General features: G+C 47.7%; 1 protein-coding gene across 6 annotated transcripts in view; it reads left to right on the top strand.

The window, feature by feature from the left end:
• LOC137591324 (receptor tyrosine-protein kinase erbB-4-like) overlaps nt 1-15,450 on the top strand; it is a 189,106-nt gene that overhangs the window by 139,268 nt on the left and 34,388 nt on the right. For 5 of the 6 annotated variants that reach the window (XR_011034642.1, XR_011034643.1, XR_011034641.1 and 2 more), the window contains exons 21-26: nt 8,800-8,961; nt 10,687-10,762; nt 10,859-11,005; nt 12,886-12,983; nt 13,070-13,240; nt 14,613-14,898. Coding sequence is in view for 3 of the 6 variants with exons in the window: in XM_068309247.1 (XP_068165348.1) it covers nt 8,800-8,961; nt 10,687-10,762; nt 10,859-11,005; nt 12,886-12,983; nt 13,070-13,240; nt 14,613-14,898 (940 nt within the window). In the remaining 3 variants the exon portion in view is untranslated. The remainder of the gene's footprint in view (nt 1-8,799; nt 8,962-10,686; nt 10,763-10,858; nt 11,006-12,885; nt 12,984-13,069; nt 13,241-14,612; nt 14,899-15,450) is intronic. The other variant, XM_068309248.1, reaches the window with a different exon arrangement.

The raw sequence follows: 15,450 nt of genomic DNA, 5'->3' as shown, positions 1-15,450 counted from the left end.
CGATCCGCATTGAACGGTGTTTTAAATGTCTTTATAAAGCCTCCAGGACGGCAGCCGTTGTGTGAACGTTGTCACGTTCAACAAATTGCTGGTGTTGGAGTCGGTCTTTTCCAATTTGCCCCTGTTGATCCTAATTACCCTCGCCGCTCCCCACGCGTATCCACCTCGTCAAGCCTTCACGATGACGCGTCGTTAAGCAGCCTCGCTTCCTGCGATGGAAGCATGGCTCAGCGTTATTTCCAGCAGGAAATGAGTGACGGTGCAGTAAATTAACAAAGCAATACGAATTTTTTCTTCTTCTTCTTGCCAAATAAACAGCAGAGCTGCAGAAACAGCAGTCAGGCTTGAAATGCGGTGTGTGTGGAATTTTTTTTTTTTTTTGCTTACCCAAAGAAAGATGTGTGTTTTCTTTGCAAATGAAGTTGACACAGCCGGACGGCTTGATGACTTCTCCAGGTTATGTCTCCTGCTTGGCGTGGGGGAGCATTCCTTTTTGATATTCGTTTAGTTTCGAGGTACTTTACTTGATACATTTTCGGAATATCCTGTTTGGATTTGCCTCCATCAGCCATTGTTGAAGGTGGAATGTTCTCTCATTCCGCCCCCCGGTGGTGGGAGCTTTGGTTTGTCGGGATGGAATGGTTATTAACCCTTTACTTGCCCCCTGATGAATGATTCCCTGGAGCTTTGGGAGCAGGTTACTTAAGGAGGTAATTGGATTCGATTTCACCTGCGGCGTGGGCCCCGAGCGTCAGTTCCTTTTCTGTAAGTGAAGAACAGCAAGAAGCAGAAGGATCTTTCACCACTCGTCCTTGGCCCCACATCGCCATTGTGGGATCTGACTCGGCGAGGAGGTCGGCGGTGATTGATCGCCGTAGCTCAGATTCATCTTCGAGGGCACGTCGAGTGCGGATGAACATGTTGCATCGACTGATTGGGGGGAAAAAAGGCTGGAAATTTCTTTTTATCGGAGCGAATGTGCGAATCAATAAGTTAGCGGTTTCTTACGTTCTCGTTGGCCTTTGAACGACCCAGTGCTTCCCGTGTTGCTCGTTCGACTCGCCTCCCGCACCTTAACGATGGGTCAGGGGGTTGGAAATTGAAAAGCGACATCACTTTGGAGCTCACGTGTAGCGTCAGCAGCTCCGAGTCGGACTTCATTTATCTCAGATTCACACCGAAACCCAATTGCTGGTGTTCCAAGTCCGCTTTCTCCTCCACGTTTGGTCTCCACAGCTAGTCGCTAACTTGTTTTCTGTGAGTTTTGTTGTGGCGACCGTTTAGCAGCGGCAGCAGGGAGTCCATTTAGCAGCATGTGTTTTCCAGACTACACAACACTCCCTGCATAGAAAAAGTGAATGACTGGTTCTCCTCAAAGCTACTGCATCCTGTTGCCCCGAGGTTTTTCTTCAATGCACGAGCGTGAAGGTGGCGTTCAATTTCTGTGCAACGCGTCCGTCCGGAAGCAGAACATGTGAGCTAAATAAATGACTCCGGGCCATTCTCCGAGTCAACTTTGCACCCGTCCGTCTGGAGAAACAATGACCATCGGAAGACACAGTTTACTGGCATTCATCCCAATCAATTAATAGCAAACAATTTGAACACTAAAATAGTTATAAATATAGGGTCAGCGAACCAACTGTTGTCTAGATTGATGTCATTTTTGCAAAGTAAATGACGTACTTTTAGAATTTGGTAAATGATTCCTGAAGTTTGTCCAGGCAGGCTGCCGTACCCTCTGACCCAATCAGGTGGAAGATCTGGTCTTATTTTACCATATCGTCATGGTAATTTGCCAGTTTGACCCCCCCCCCCAACAACAACAGCACGAATCCCGGCCGTATGTGGGCTGTGACCCAGGCAGGTGACCGCTGGGCTGCAAATTGATTGGCCGAGGCCCGTCGCCAGGCACTGACTCTTCATCACTGAGTGTTTTGGGCATTGAGATAATGGCCCCCATTAATCTCCAGCCACACTCAGGGCTGCCTCATACACACACACACACACACACACTGACTGACACACACACACACACACACACACACACACACACACATTCAGGCTCTGCTCTCTACATCCGTGTGACTGGCTTTAAATGTTTTAGTCTAAAACCTTTCCTCTCTCCTCTGCTTTTTCTCCTTCATACCATTTCCTTTGTTCTCTTTATTTCCTCATTTTTCCTCTTTTTCCCTCTTGGACTTTCCTTTTCCTTTTTGTATTTTCCTGATTGAACCCTCTTATTTTCCTTACTTCTCATTTCCTAATTTACGTTATTATTCTTCCTATTGATTTCATGTCTCTTCCTTTGTTTGTTTGTTTTTTTCCTTCTCTTTCTTTTGTCTTTTCCATTCCTTACTGTCTTTACCTTCTTTTTCTCTCATCTTTTCTATTTCTCACTTTCCGTTACCTTCTTTTATTTTTTCATCCTTCTTTTTCTTTCACATCCTCCCTCTCCTTTCTCTTGTTCTTGTCACTCTTTCTCTTCCCCTCCCATTATTACCTGCTACGTCTTACTTTCTATAAATCCATCTGTGTCTTCTACCACTTCCTCCCGCTGAGGTCAACAGAGGTCAAACCTGTGGGCCGTGTTCCCTTTAGTGACTGAATGCAGTGCAGGAGAAATTACCTGCATCTCTCTCTTGTCTCCATCTCCTCTTTATCACTCAAACACACACACACACACACTCACACACAGTATATTTTCATTAGGTTTTGGATTATTAATGGAATCATTAGGTTTGGGATGTATTTTAATGAACAAATCAATCATTGAATTAAATATGGGATTGGAGCTGAGTGAATGCCGGGCTCGGGGAGTCTTTTAATTTGGCTCCATCCTCTCACACACACACACACACACACACACACACACCCCTCTGTCTTCCTCGTGCACTTCCTCACTTCGGGCTCGGTGTAATGAAGGAAAAATACATCCGGCGAGTCGCTGTCCCGCCGGTGAAAATGATTGGCTCTGGCAGCGCGGGCCGGGCCGAGTGCGAGTCTGGATTGGTTTTCGGGGCGGGGGTGTGGGGGGGGGTGACAGGTGGATGGCGGTCGGTACGTCGGCCGGCGGGGGGAGCAGAGCGATCCGTATAAACATACCCACTGGCTAACTCCTGGACTGACATAAGCACAACATGCCCTGCAGGGAAATTCCAGGTCGAGTCCTGCCCTGCTGAGGGGGTAGGATGGAGGGGGGCTATCTCTGGACAGTGCTTGACAGATTGACAGAGCTAATGATGGAGCTCAACGTTGACCTTAAATAATTTCTGGGAGGCGAGCTGATGCTGTCCTACATCCTGGTTAAATATGCATGGAGGCATGTTTGTGCAGGCAGCGCATGCTTCCAGCGATGTGTTTGGAAAACCAAGTAAAGTAAAGCGCCAGGCGCCTTTACACACATCCTTAAGCAAACACACACACACAGGCTCATATTTCTGGACAAATCAGCAGACATCTACCTCCACTGCTTAGTCAGGGAAAGGAAAAGTAAAATCTCCAGACTTTTCAGTTTGACTCCTGATCTTTGTGAGCATCCGTGTGTTAATATTCCTGTACAGTGGAGTGTGTGTGTGTGTGTGTGTGTGTGTGTGTGTGTGTGTGTGTGTGTGTGTGTGTGTGTGTGTGTGTGTGTGTGTGTGTGTGTGTGTGTGTGTGTGTGTGTGTGTGTGTGTGTGTGTGTGTGTGTTTGCGTCCCACCATGGCTCCCCAGAGGTACCACCTGATGGCAGGAGATGCGATCTGGTCCGGCTCAGCGTGGAGCCCTCAGTGCATCACCTCACTGTGAACCCCGCTGTGTGCTGAGCAGACACATCTACTGGACTCATTAGCCCAGCCTCAACCCCCCCCCCCCCCCCCAGCCTCAACCCTCCAGTTATCCTCCATCTTTCCCTCCGTTGCTGGATAACCAGACATACTTCACCTTAATACGCTATATCAGCCGCCGTGTTATCATGTTGCGTTCAGTGACTGTGGGGAAAAGTTGGAGCGTTAGAGTGATTGCAGGTTTCAAACTTGACATCAAAGTTCTTTTCAATCCTAACTCAAGGTCAACTTCCTTACGTTTCATGGAGGGTTTTTTTGTTTGTTTTTTATTAACCTTCCTAAAAAGTCACACCTGAGCAAACACAAACTCCACGGCAGCAGAGACACACAGATTCACTTCTGCTGCCTGATACTAAGTGGGTTTAATCCCATCAGCGGGTTCGGCCCACATCCACACGCAGAGCTTCATTAATAATTCAATCCCGCAATTCTTTGCATCCCAGAGCTGGTGCCCCAGCGTGGTTACCAGAGAGCACATCCCATAATACCATCTGATGTTGAAAAAAAAAAAACATAACAAGCCCACCTAGAGTGGGCCCTGCATCCCTACAAACACACACACACACACACACGTCCCTGCTAATGCAACAGAAAGAGGAAGGGGGGGGGGGGTGTGAACGCGCCGCAGAGGGATAAGCCCCCCACCACCTCCACCACCTCCACCACGGGTGTCTAATTATCCGTGAGGATCAGCAGTGCGCAAGGATGTGTAAGTGTGGTGGTGGGGGGGGGGTTTGACTGCCAATCCACTGCGCGGGGAAGTCTGATTGGATCGGTCACCTCTCTCCACGCGTGTCACACCTGTAAACGTCACCGCCCTCTTCCGCGTCACGAGGAGCCAATGGGCGTGTCGGGGCACGAGCCACGTGACGGCCGGACGCGCGATTAATTATGGGCTGTGATCAAGATTATAACGTCTCAGCGTCGCGGTGTACAGTGGCAAATAATAGGCATTAAAATAAGAACTGAATGCCCCCCCCACCACACACACACACACACACACACACACACACACACACAATAACTGGCTCACCTGTCCAAGCCGCTCATTTGCCGGTGAAACCCGTTATTACCGAGCCTCATAATTCATCGATCAAAAAAGAAGCGACCCCCCCACACAGACACATCATCACCCCACCCCCCACCCCCATTCCGCTGCAGCTGCCGCAAAATTATTGACATTTGCACATGTAAATTTGCCAGCAGCGGCCTTTTATTTCCTGACATTTTAGAGGGGATCTTTCAGTCCCGGGGGGGGGGGGGTTCATGGTATCAGAGCTTAGATAATTCTACATTTGGTTACCTCCTGGGGGGGGGGTGTTTAAAAACAGAAACAGGAAGACATCAAGCGATGATAATTCCCCACATTGTTTGTATTGATTACCACGGGGGGGGGGGGGGGGGGTTGCGCGTCCGCGCATAAAAACCCTCAAATTGATAGTCAGGTGCATCGTTTTCTCCTAACGCCTGGCTGCAGGGTCATTGGACCCGCTCCGCATGACGTCACGTCCGCCCGGTGACGCGGCGCGTCAGAACCGATCGGGGTTCCATTCGTCACGGCGCGCTATCGGAGCATATTGGAGCTGCAGCTGCGCGCAATAAAAGCGCTTTAAAAAAAGATTTACGACGCGACTTTTTTTTTTTTTTTTAATGCCTGTTTCAGAATAAAATCTGAAATGAGGAGAACACGGAGATGATGAAAGAGCGGCGCGTGGTGGCAGTCTCACCCCCCACCCCCCCACCCCCTCTGGAAACTGGCAGCCCCCTCGTGGGAACGCGGCTCCGTCTATCTCCCGCGCAGCAGCGGCGCATGACGGACGACCACCTGAGCGCCGCCATTGTGCGCCCCTCTTATCGCGCCGCTCCCAGCCCGCATTGCTCACACTGTCGCTGCCTCCTCACCCATTTCTGTGCACCACATGCGGCGTTCTTATCACTCCCCCAGGTAACAGACACCTCATCTCCTGGCGCCAGTCTTTTTTATGAAATATAAACCCAGAAAAACCCTCTTCTTCCTTTTAAACGCGCATTTTGCCTGACTATAAATACACACAATTCACACTGAATAAGTTGTTTCAGTGTTATGTCAGACAAATAGAGATAATCACCAGCTGGACTCCATCGAGTCCTTCCTCTCCCCTCCTCTTCCTCCCTTTCATCTCCAGCTCTTTCCTTCCTCCCCCGCTGAGGTGCGCCGCTCCCGCCTCACCTCCACTCTTTTTCACGCTCGGTTTCATTCTCTTGTTTTCTTCCATTACGCTCAGATCTTTAGTCGTCATTTGGTCCTGCCCGAGAGAAGGTGCTAATGGGTCGCTGCCCGGCGCTGACCCCATCTGATGCGTGCTCCGGAGAACTTTTAGCCTCTGTAAACAATTTAGGACTCTGCTGAGATGAAAAAGGACCTGAGGTGGACTAAAAAATCAGATGTGATTCTGTCTCAGAGAGCCGGTGTGGTGTGAGATGAAGATGAAGGCATTTTAACCACAAACTTTCCTTTAGTTCAGAGATTTTATCAACACCTTGGAGGGAATTGATCATTAAATTTAAGTCAAATACAATAGCATTTGCTTAGAAACTAGCTGCTTGTGTTGTTCGACCACCTTTTAGCGTCGCACAAAATGGTGATTACAGAGACATTCATGAACTCGTCCTCAAACCAGAATTGTCCTGGTGACCTTTCCTTGAGTCTAGCTGCCACCTCTACAAATGTCTCGGCTAACCGGCCATTGAAAAGTTCGCCAAAGTGCACTTTTTTAACCAATAAAGGTTTTGAAGCTGCTGCAGAAGTACTATGGTCTGAGGGTTTAAAACATGCCCCTGTGTAATTTGGGGGGAGGGGGGGAGTGCGTTCTTGACCTTGATTCTGTGATGTAACATGTAGCACAGGAAGCGTCGTGTTCGCTCTCAGAAGCAGGAAATTGCTTCATGTGGCCTTTAGCGCTGGTTTTAAGTGCTCATTATGTCCACGTGAAGACCTGAACTTTTCAAACGTATTCAGAACCGCCGCTGTCGTCCACGGGGACGGTTCTCGTCTCTGACCTCCTGACAATACCGCCACTGGACCTCGGTTCCACAAAGAGAGCGCTAACATGCCATCCAAAATGAAATGACTGAAATAACAATAAAGGGCAAATAAGTTGCTTGAATGTGGATATTTTGGATCTTGCACATTTTCATTTGGTGGTTAGTAGTAAAAGAAAGTTTTTTTTAAAAACAGAAATTAAAGTTAGAATTAAAGGGAAGTGTAGACTGAAGTCAGGAAGTTGTATAAGAGTTAGAAGTTTTCCATTAAAGCCCTGTCTTGTCCCTTCGTTTGGTAAATGAACACATGCGCTATCTGTCCTCTAAAGGTCGGCTGGAAGCGGAATCTGTGGGCGCAGCCGTGGAAAGTTCAGACTTACCGTAATGCCGCTATTCATCCCGACAGCTTTTGTTCCCTCCTTGGTAAAAAAATAAAGACAGAGAAAGAATAAAACGATCATTTTGATCAATCAGGAAGCTGGGATCTGATGGATTGGCGACCCCTTTGTAAATTCCTGCCACAAAACGGTTATGTATTCACAATTTATCCAATTCTACTTCTGTCTTAAGGACCTCCGGACTCTGGGGAGCGGAACACTTAAGCTGTGTTTAGGCGACACAATCAGTGGGACCCTCTCGACCTGAACGCGAGGCTGCCCCCATGTCCTCCGTTGGGACGCCAGTGTTTACTGCCCCGAGAGGCTGTAAATTAATTGGCTCCTTGAGCTGCGGAACATTCCCCCTGTCACGGCGATGGCCTCCCCTCATTGCCCTGTCACTTTAAGTCGAAGTGTATTAATGGACTGTGTGGCCCATCGATTCCTAATTCCTCTCGACGTCGACAGCAGGGATAAATATTGCGCTGCGTGGCCGTCCTCGGGCTTATTGTAATCAGCATTGTTATTGATTGCCTGCATGAACCTCCTAGAAGTAATCTACTTTAAATACACACTCAGTTGTGCGATTGGGGGGGCTACTTTTGGAGGGGGGGTACAGCTTAAGGAAGCAGGAAGTGTCCCAAACAAGTCGGTAAAGGAGACTGACAGGTAGAGAGATTGCAGGAGTCACCAGGTCTACCTCGTGAGATATGTCTTACTCTTGCTCATCGGTGGTCTCAGGGTGGTCTCTGTCAGGATGTGTGTGTAAGTGTGTGTCCACGCATCCGTCTCCGAGTGGCCGGCGGATGATGGATGGGGGGCTCAGCCTGGCGAGCCAGACGTCGGCAGCATCGATTTATCCTCACGCGGTCGTCCGGGAGGAGGAGGCGGTGGCGACGGGGGGGTGCCTCCACACAACGAGTATTTCCAACGCAGTGTGCGTTGATGTGTGGAAAACAAAAACACACACACACGGCATTGTCATTCTGGGGGTTTCATCTGGGCTGGGATTCTCTCGCACCAGTGGACGCATGAGCCTTGCTTGAAATTTCACATTGTGTGGAGTACAATAACCACCTCCCCCTTCGCCAAGGTGTTGGTATTGATCTGCCTGCAAAGTGGCGTCCTCTTATTTAGCTTCCACTTCAATCGGTCCTGCCTGCCTGGTTCGTTCAGCCTCGACCGGGCCTAGTTGGGGGGGGGGGGGTGCGCCTGCAAACTGGTGAATGTGTTAAGTATTTGTTGGCATTGTTTTGTCTTGACAACTCCTGCCATCATGGGAGGGGGGCAGGGAGGCGCCTTGTCAGAGACCCGATCCCCAACTTCCTGCAATGCTTTAAAAGCCGCCTCACCTCCAGGCGTACAGATGAGGTATGGCAACGATTAGAGACGGAATCGAAACGTCTGAGTGGGTGTGGGGTTAATGATGATGACAGTTATGACAATAATTTTATGTTAGTGCTGACATTTACCGCATCGACAGTCTCAGACTGCTCCGATCATGGAATATAAAAAGATGAATGTCTCTGCAGGGTAGTCATCCCTCACCCCCCCTTCCCTGTTTCTCTCCCAGGGAATGATGTACCTGGAGGAGAGGAGGCTGGTCCATAGGGATCTGGCGGCCCGGAACGTGTTGGTGAAGTCGCCCAATCACATCAAGATCACCGATTTCGGCCTGGCCAGGCTGCTAGACGCCGATGAGAAGGAGTACAACGCAGACGGCGGCAAGGTTGGTGTAAGTGGAGGAGAGAGCAGCGGAACCAACGCGGCAACACGGCGACGGTAAACAAAGGTCACCAGACGAGAGCTCACAGGAGGGGATGAGCCAGGCAGACGTTCTCTTCAGTTCATTCTTCATTTTTGTCTCACAATGCAACAAATAAAACCTTTAAATGTTAGATTTTAAATTAAAAACAAAGATGTATTTGTTTACCATGAGAACGCGTCCAAACTAAACCAAATTAATTTAAAAATCAGTTTTTCGCCCAACCGAAGACAAAACTCAAGGCTTTGGTTTTTTGTCATATTTATTGTGTTTGACAACTTTACAAATGCGAAACGGGTGATTCACTTCTAAAACTTGGGTAACATTTTGTGTTTATGACCTCGGATCAAATCACTGCTCGGCCGCAGAAATGGAAAAATATGCAAATGAGAGAGACTAAATCATAAGTGTGACTGTTTCCGAACAGAGTCGAGGTGATGATGGAGTTCATAAAGGGAGGGAAACAGAATAACGGCGCCGTATTCTCCCCATCTTACCAGATCTGTGTGATGATGCATCATTTGCTTTTGTAGCAAACAGAAATGTAGGAAAGAGAAAAATACATTTATTCAGGGTTTTGGTTGTTTTTTTTGCTGTTTCATATCTGGATTTCAATGTGAATGGAGGTTATAAACACAAACAGACCAGAAAAAACACATTTTACAAAAGCAGTCAAACATAACACAAAGTTGTCTGCTTGTATTTAAACAGGAAAAATAAAGAAATGTGTTTCCAGGAAGCACTCCACGCTTTCAATCAGCCTGTTGTGTTTGGGGACCCAGACGAATCAGGAGCCACTTCTCTGGAGCCCGACCGTCCTGATCAACTTCCTTTATTAAATTGGCTTCCTCATTGCTGCGTCTATTCACCTGCGCTCCTGGAAGCTTCTTGATTTGGCGCTCGAGCTTCAATCTATGGGCAAATTAAGAAAAAAAAAGGTCTTTTCAAAAAAGCAGACCAGAAGCGTGTGACACGGAGTAATTAGCTCTGTGTCGGTATTCACTGATGCTGTGATAAACGGGAGCTGTTGTCAGCACATGTATGTGTGTGTGCCGTAAAAATAGACACGGTGTGAGAGATAAATCAACAGAGATGAAAGTGACGGCGTTGCGTTTCCTACCTGAAGCGTATCATTTCCCCTCTTTCCTGCTCATTTCCCCCCAGGAGATCAGGCGTGTGTGTGAGTGTGTCGGCCGCCACACGAACACGAGAGGCTGCGTGTTAAATGACCACAGCCTCTACATGCATGTGCAGGTGTGCGTTCACATGCAGAAGGCTGGATAATTGTCTTGTTTGGTGGGCTCTACGGACAAAAAAAAACCCCTTTTCTAGTCAATATGGAAATGATCACTCCGGTTAAGATACGGCTACATTGGTCATTGTCCTTGTGTGGAGTGTCAGAGGGTCCGTTGTCGGAACCATTTCACCGACTGCCTCCTCAGGAGCTTCAGACTGTGAAGATAACGTGAGACTAACAGCCGAAACATAGGGGTTAAAATCTAAGGGAAAGCACGGTCACTATTGACGAACTTTGCGCTGGAATGACGCCAATCAATCAGAGTACTTGAGAAATATCGAGCAAAGTAAAACGTTGATATCTGCCAAATGTTTGATTTAAGATGGGCCAGCTGTTGAGGAAGAGGGTAAGAGATGACAGAAATAACGCCGGTCTTCATCTGTGTGTCGCTTCCTCAGATGCCCATCAAGTGGATGGCTCTGGAGTGCATCCACTACAGGAAGTTCACCCATCAGAGTGACGTCTGGAGTTACGGTAGGTGCTTCCATTTCCTTTATATATGCATGTTTTTACCACCTTATTTGTTTGCTAATCTTTTTTCCTCCTTCCATTTACTCCCTACGTCTCCAGGAGTGACTATCTGGGAGCTCATGACGTTTGGAGGGAAACCCTACGACGGCATACCCACAAGGGAAATCCCAGACATCCTAGAGAAAGGGGAGCGTCTGCCCCAGCCCCCCATCTGCACCATAGATGTCTACATGGTCATGGTGAAATGTGAGGAACCATAAAACCAAAAGATTTGGTCAAACAGGAGACTTTTTTTAAGGGTGGTGGTTGCGGTAAATGGTTCAAACAAGACAAAGAGTTCAAGCAGCTGAAATGAGCTTCCTCCTGAGGGTGGCTGGGGGGGGGGGGGTTAGGGCTGAGGTGGGGTGACGATCACCTGGCTCAGCAAACCTGCATGACAGCAGTTTCTGTTTTCCCATCAAAGTCTCAGTAGGCAAATAAAGAAACAGAAGCTCAGAAGAAAAAAAAAAAGATAAAGTGGTCCTGTGTCCTGATCCAAAAACCTGCCTCTTCTTCATCACACCCAAATTCTCTGTCCTTTCCCTTTTACCCCGGCTGGATCCAGAACACTGGCGCTAGTTCTGGTGAGGGACCCTTCCTCCCATATTTCCAGGACGTGGTCCAAATATCAGTGCCAGACTGGGATGAGATCTGCCAGTTATCAGATGCTTGGCTTCCTCTTCCTCACTCCAGTCTGGTCACCGCTCTGTCACACCTCAACACAATGATGGCTGAAAACTTTCTGGTCTTGCACGGCTGAAAATCTCATCAAGTCCTCCTAACTTTTTTATCTTTTTATACAAATATTTTCTCAGCAGTATGAACGTAGCTCCTATTATTGGCTCCTTGTAGCGCTGAGGATTTAAACTCACTCTCCGATTGTGACTCACTCCGGATGGGAACAAGAGCACAGTGCTTAAAATGCCAAATCTGTTGAAAGAGAACAATGTGATTTACCTTGGAGCTCGATATCAAACGTATCTCCACAACGAAAATGTTCATTCGGTGGAAATGTCATCAGTTTTTCTTTTTCCAAATGAAAGACTGCTGTTGGGTTTTGAAGGAATAAACTATAAAAGCCCCTTTAGCCTCAAAACAGTCCAACTGATGTCTGTTGTTGCCCTTTGGGGGGGGTTGTTCATTTTAAGGAATTGGTTAAAACATGCCACGGACATGCACAACCAGGTTAGCTGCTAGCTGATGGACAAATGTGAAAAGTTTTTCTTCCTAATGTTCAAATTGTCTCATACGCCAAAAAAATTGAGTATTTCTGCTCGCGTCTTGCGAGCAGAAATAGCCACAAAAAAGGGTCAAGTAGTCTATCAACCCGCGTACAGCGACGGGGGCAGTAATCCTGATTACATGACTGAGAGCTGCTCTCTGTGATTTGGTGTGCCATTAATGGCGTATCCCTCCACCGTCACTGCACTCCAATAACGATGGAGTAGACTTAGATCGCTGGAGTAATTGCATCGCAATTAAGTTAGAGTGGTTGTGTGTGTGTGTGTGTGTGTGTGTGTGTGTGTGTGTGTGTGTGTGTGTGTGTGTGTGTGTGTGTGTGTGTGTGTGTGTGTGTGGGTGTGGTGGTGGTGGTGGGGGGGAATAAAGTGAAGGAAGATGGGCAGGTGAAATGATAATACAGGGGGTCAGGGGTTGTTTCAGGAGAGCAGCAAACAGCGAGGGGGTTATTGAGACAGGAAACACTCATTGGAGGCATTAACGTAATGAGACAGCAATTAGTTCTCCTGAGCGTAAATAAAGTGAAATTAAGAAATTGTGTTTTGACAGGTCGCTTCACCTGCAAGGGCTTGTATTTAACGTAGCCTCAGGAATAAAAGCATCCTGCTAATTGTAATAACAACACTCTCTTTAATAATTACCCCTGAGCTGCCCTCGAGCAAGGCACGCAACGTTATTCAGGTCAGCCTTGCGCTTATTCATTCAGTGAACTCTGTGTAAATGAACGATGAATTCATCTTCTCCCATTTCTCACAAGAATCCACCTGGATGGCACCTTTCGGATTTGTTATGCATGCATGTGGCGCACATGTGACCCACTTCTTCTTCTGCGTCCTCCTCTCGCCCAGGCTGGATGATCGATGCCGACAGCCGGCCGAAGTTCAAGGAGCTGGCGGCCGAGTTCTGCAGGATGGCCCGTGATCCCCAACGGTACCTGGTCATCCAGGTGTGTTTGCCAAACGATCACATTCCCTTTATGGCGTCCGTGCAAAAGAACCAGCCTCAGAAGGATGTCTCTTGTTTGCCGTTTAGGGCGACGACCGCATGAAGCTGCCCAGCCCCAACGACAGCAAGTTCTTCCAGAGCCTCCTGGACGAGGAGGACCTGGATGACCTGATGGACGCCGAGGAATATCTAGTGCCCCGCGGCTTCAACGTGGCTCCTCCGTCCTATACAACCAGGCCTCGCGTCGATTCCAACAGAGTAAGTAACTCACACTCCTCTGCTATGAGTCAGATGATTCATCAATGAGTGTTTTAAAAGTGACAAGAAGTTATTGAACATATTGACTTTGCACTGCGTTTCTAAACTCTCCTCAGCGAGCAGTCAAGGTGGTTGGTAACTTCCTGTGCACTGATGATTCTCTGCTAATGGCTCACCTCCATTATTTCAATTCCGGTGTATGTGGCTGAAATCTGTGCTCTTTACGCTCGCGCTCCCCCAGGCCCCAGGTTGCATTACTCACAAGCTCTATAAGCAAATAACAGACGCTACCTTAAAAAGCCCAAGCTGTCGACTAATGAGTGCAGGCTGAAATATTTGCTCTGCAACATGGCCCGCAGCTCTACGTCTTGCGCACCTTTTAGCCCCGTGACCTACCCATTTGCTGTTGGATTTTTGTTCCCCCGATGAGCACTTACGTATCCGAAAGAACACACAAGTTAATTCAACCGTCGAGGTCCTGCATGTTCAAGGTCAATGCTGCTATCATGAATTGAAACTTGTTTTATTATGCAGTCTAAAGCACCTCGATGCCCAGACAGGGAAAGGAATTCATTGTTAACACCCGCCGGCTGGCTTACTTTGCCACAGAACGTTCGGTATTCAGGTTGCACCACTGCAGGCGCACTCCAACACAGACGGATATCTAATCTATGCTCTCACGCTCAAACTTGAAAAGAGAAGCAGATAATGACTGGCTTTGAAGAAGAGATGAGCAGAGAAGTTTGGAGGACAGGAAGGATGATTGCAATGAAGGGAAAACTGAGGGAGTAGGTGAACAGATATAACCCTAGGACATCTCCGTTTGTGTTGTGTTTTGTATCTGTACTTCCTGTAATTGCTGTGGTAGCACTAGTAGCGGGAAAGAGCAGGGAGAAGTGGGCCTGGGTTAAATCGCCCGAGGCAAACCAACACAGCACCACAACAAGGCCTTTACTTCCATGTCATGTTTTGTGTTTTCTTGTGGGGGTTTTCTTTCTTTTTTGAGGTTGACGTGTTTGAGTAGTAGCTCCACCTGGCCGCCCCTCGTCGTCCCTGAAGGATGATGACTGCATTGGCAGAACTTTGTTGGAGAATTATACCTTTAATAGGCAGCTGTTTTTGTTAAAAGTCTCACTTCCTTTCCCTCAGGTGGCTCAAAAACTCAGATTTGAGCTCAACAAACACTCAGTGTTTGTTGTGGTTCAATTGCAGACATCTTTACTTTGGTTTATTAAATTGTAAATGTTTTTCCATATCTTCAATCACGGAATAGCTGCACTGAGTCAAATGTGCATGAAATTTCCCTTTTTGGTTTAAACAAACCAACCAAGCCTTTTTCTCATCTGTATCCACAAACTATCTCTTGCCTCAGAACCAGTTTGGCTATCGAGATGGTGGCTCTAACCCGACAGAGGGATCCGTGGCGAGCGCTCAAGCTTGCATGAACCAGGATGTCACAGGAGGACACGTTCCCACCCTGGAGGACCAGTGCTGTAACGGGAGTTTGCATAAGAAGAGCCTGAGCCAGGCGGGGGTAGAGGACAGCGGGGGCCAAAGGTACAGCACCGACCCAACCATCTTCCTAGGGGAGAGGGGGTCCAGAGGGGACACTGATGAGGACGGATACATGACGCCCATGAAGGACAAGAGCTCTTCAGGTAATCGAAGTGAAACATAGAATCAGAACTTGCAACAAGCAATTTGCTTAGAATTGAATAGATAATCTCTGTCTTGTGTAGCATTTTGTGGCGACTGCATTTTATGAGATATGATCCGCAGCATGCAACTTCTAAAATAACCTGTTCTGCAGCAATTTGTGTCCACTACGAGATTTTCCTCTGTGCCATCATTTCTTGGTTCCTGAGAGTAAATGTGATCTTTTTGTTGTATGTTACACTTGTCACTGTCCTGTTCATTCCATTGCCTTTTGTTCATTTAAGCTCTGAATGAGTTTTCATCAACGGTGTATGTCGGTGACGACAGAGTCCTGTTTTCCTCTTGATCATAATTCCATCCATCAGCACTGCTCTCCTCGCTCCAGTTTTTGAATTTTGAGCGGCTCAAAATATAACAAAGCCTGCAGCAAAATGCATCCGATTCAATGTCAAGGAGCGGAAGAGTGGGCACAATCAATAGGTTTTCACCCCACTGTTGTAGTGCCTTCGAATCAAGTGAAGAGGGGTCATTTGTTGGCATTTTCACCCCCGGCA

Source organism: Antennarius striatus, chromosome 24 (genome assembly GCF_040054535.1).
Source record: "Antennarius striatus isolate MH-2024 chromosome 24, ASM4005453v1, whole genome shotgun sequence".
NCBI classification, from domain to species: Eukaryota; Metazoa; Chordata; class Actinopteri; order Lophiiformes; family Antennariidae; genus Antennarius; species Antennarius striatus.
Note: the sequence above shows the minus strand (reverse complement) of the source record. Positions and strands in the feature narration are given on the sequence as shown.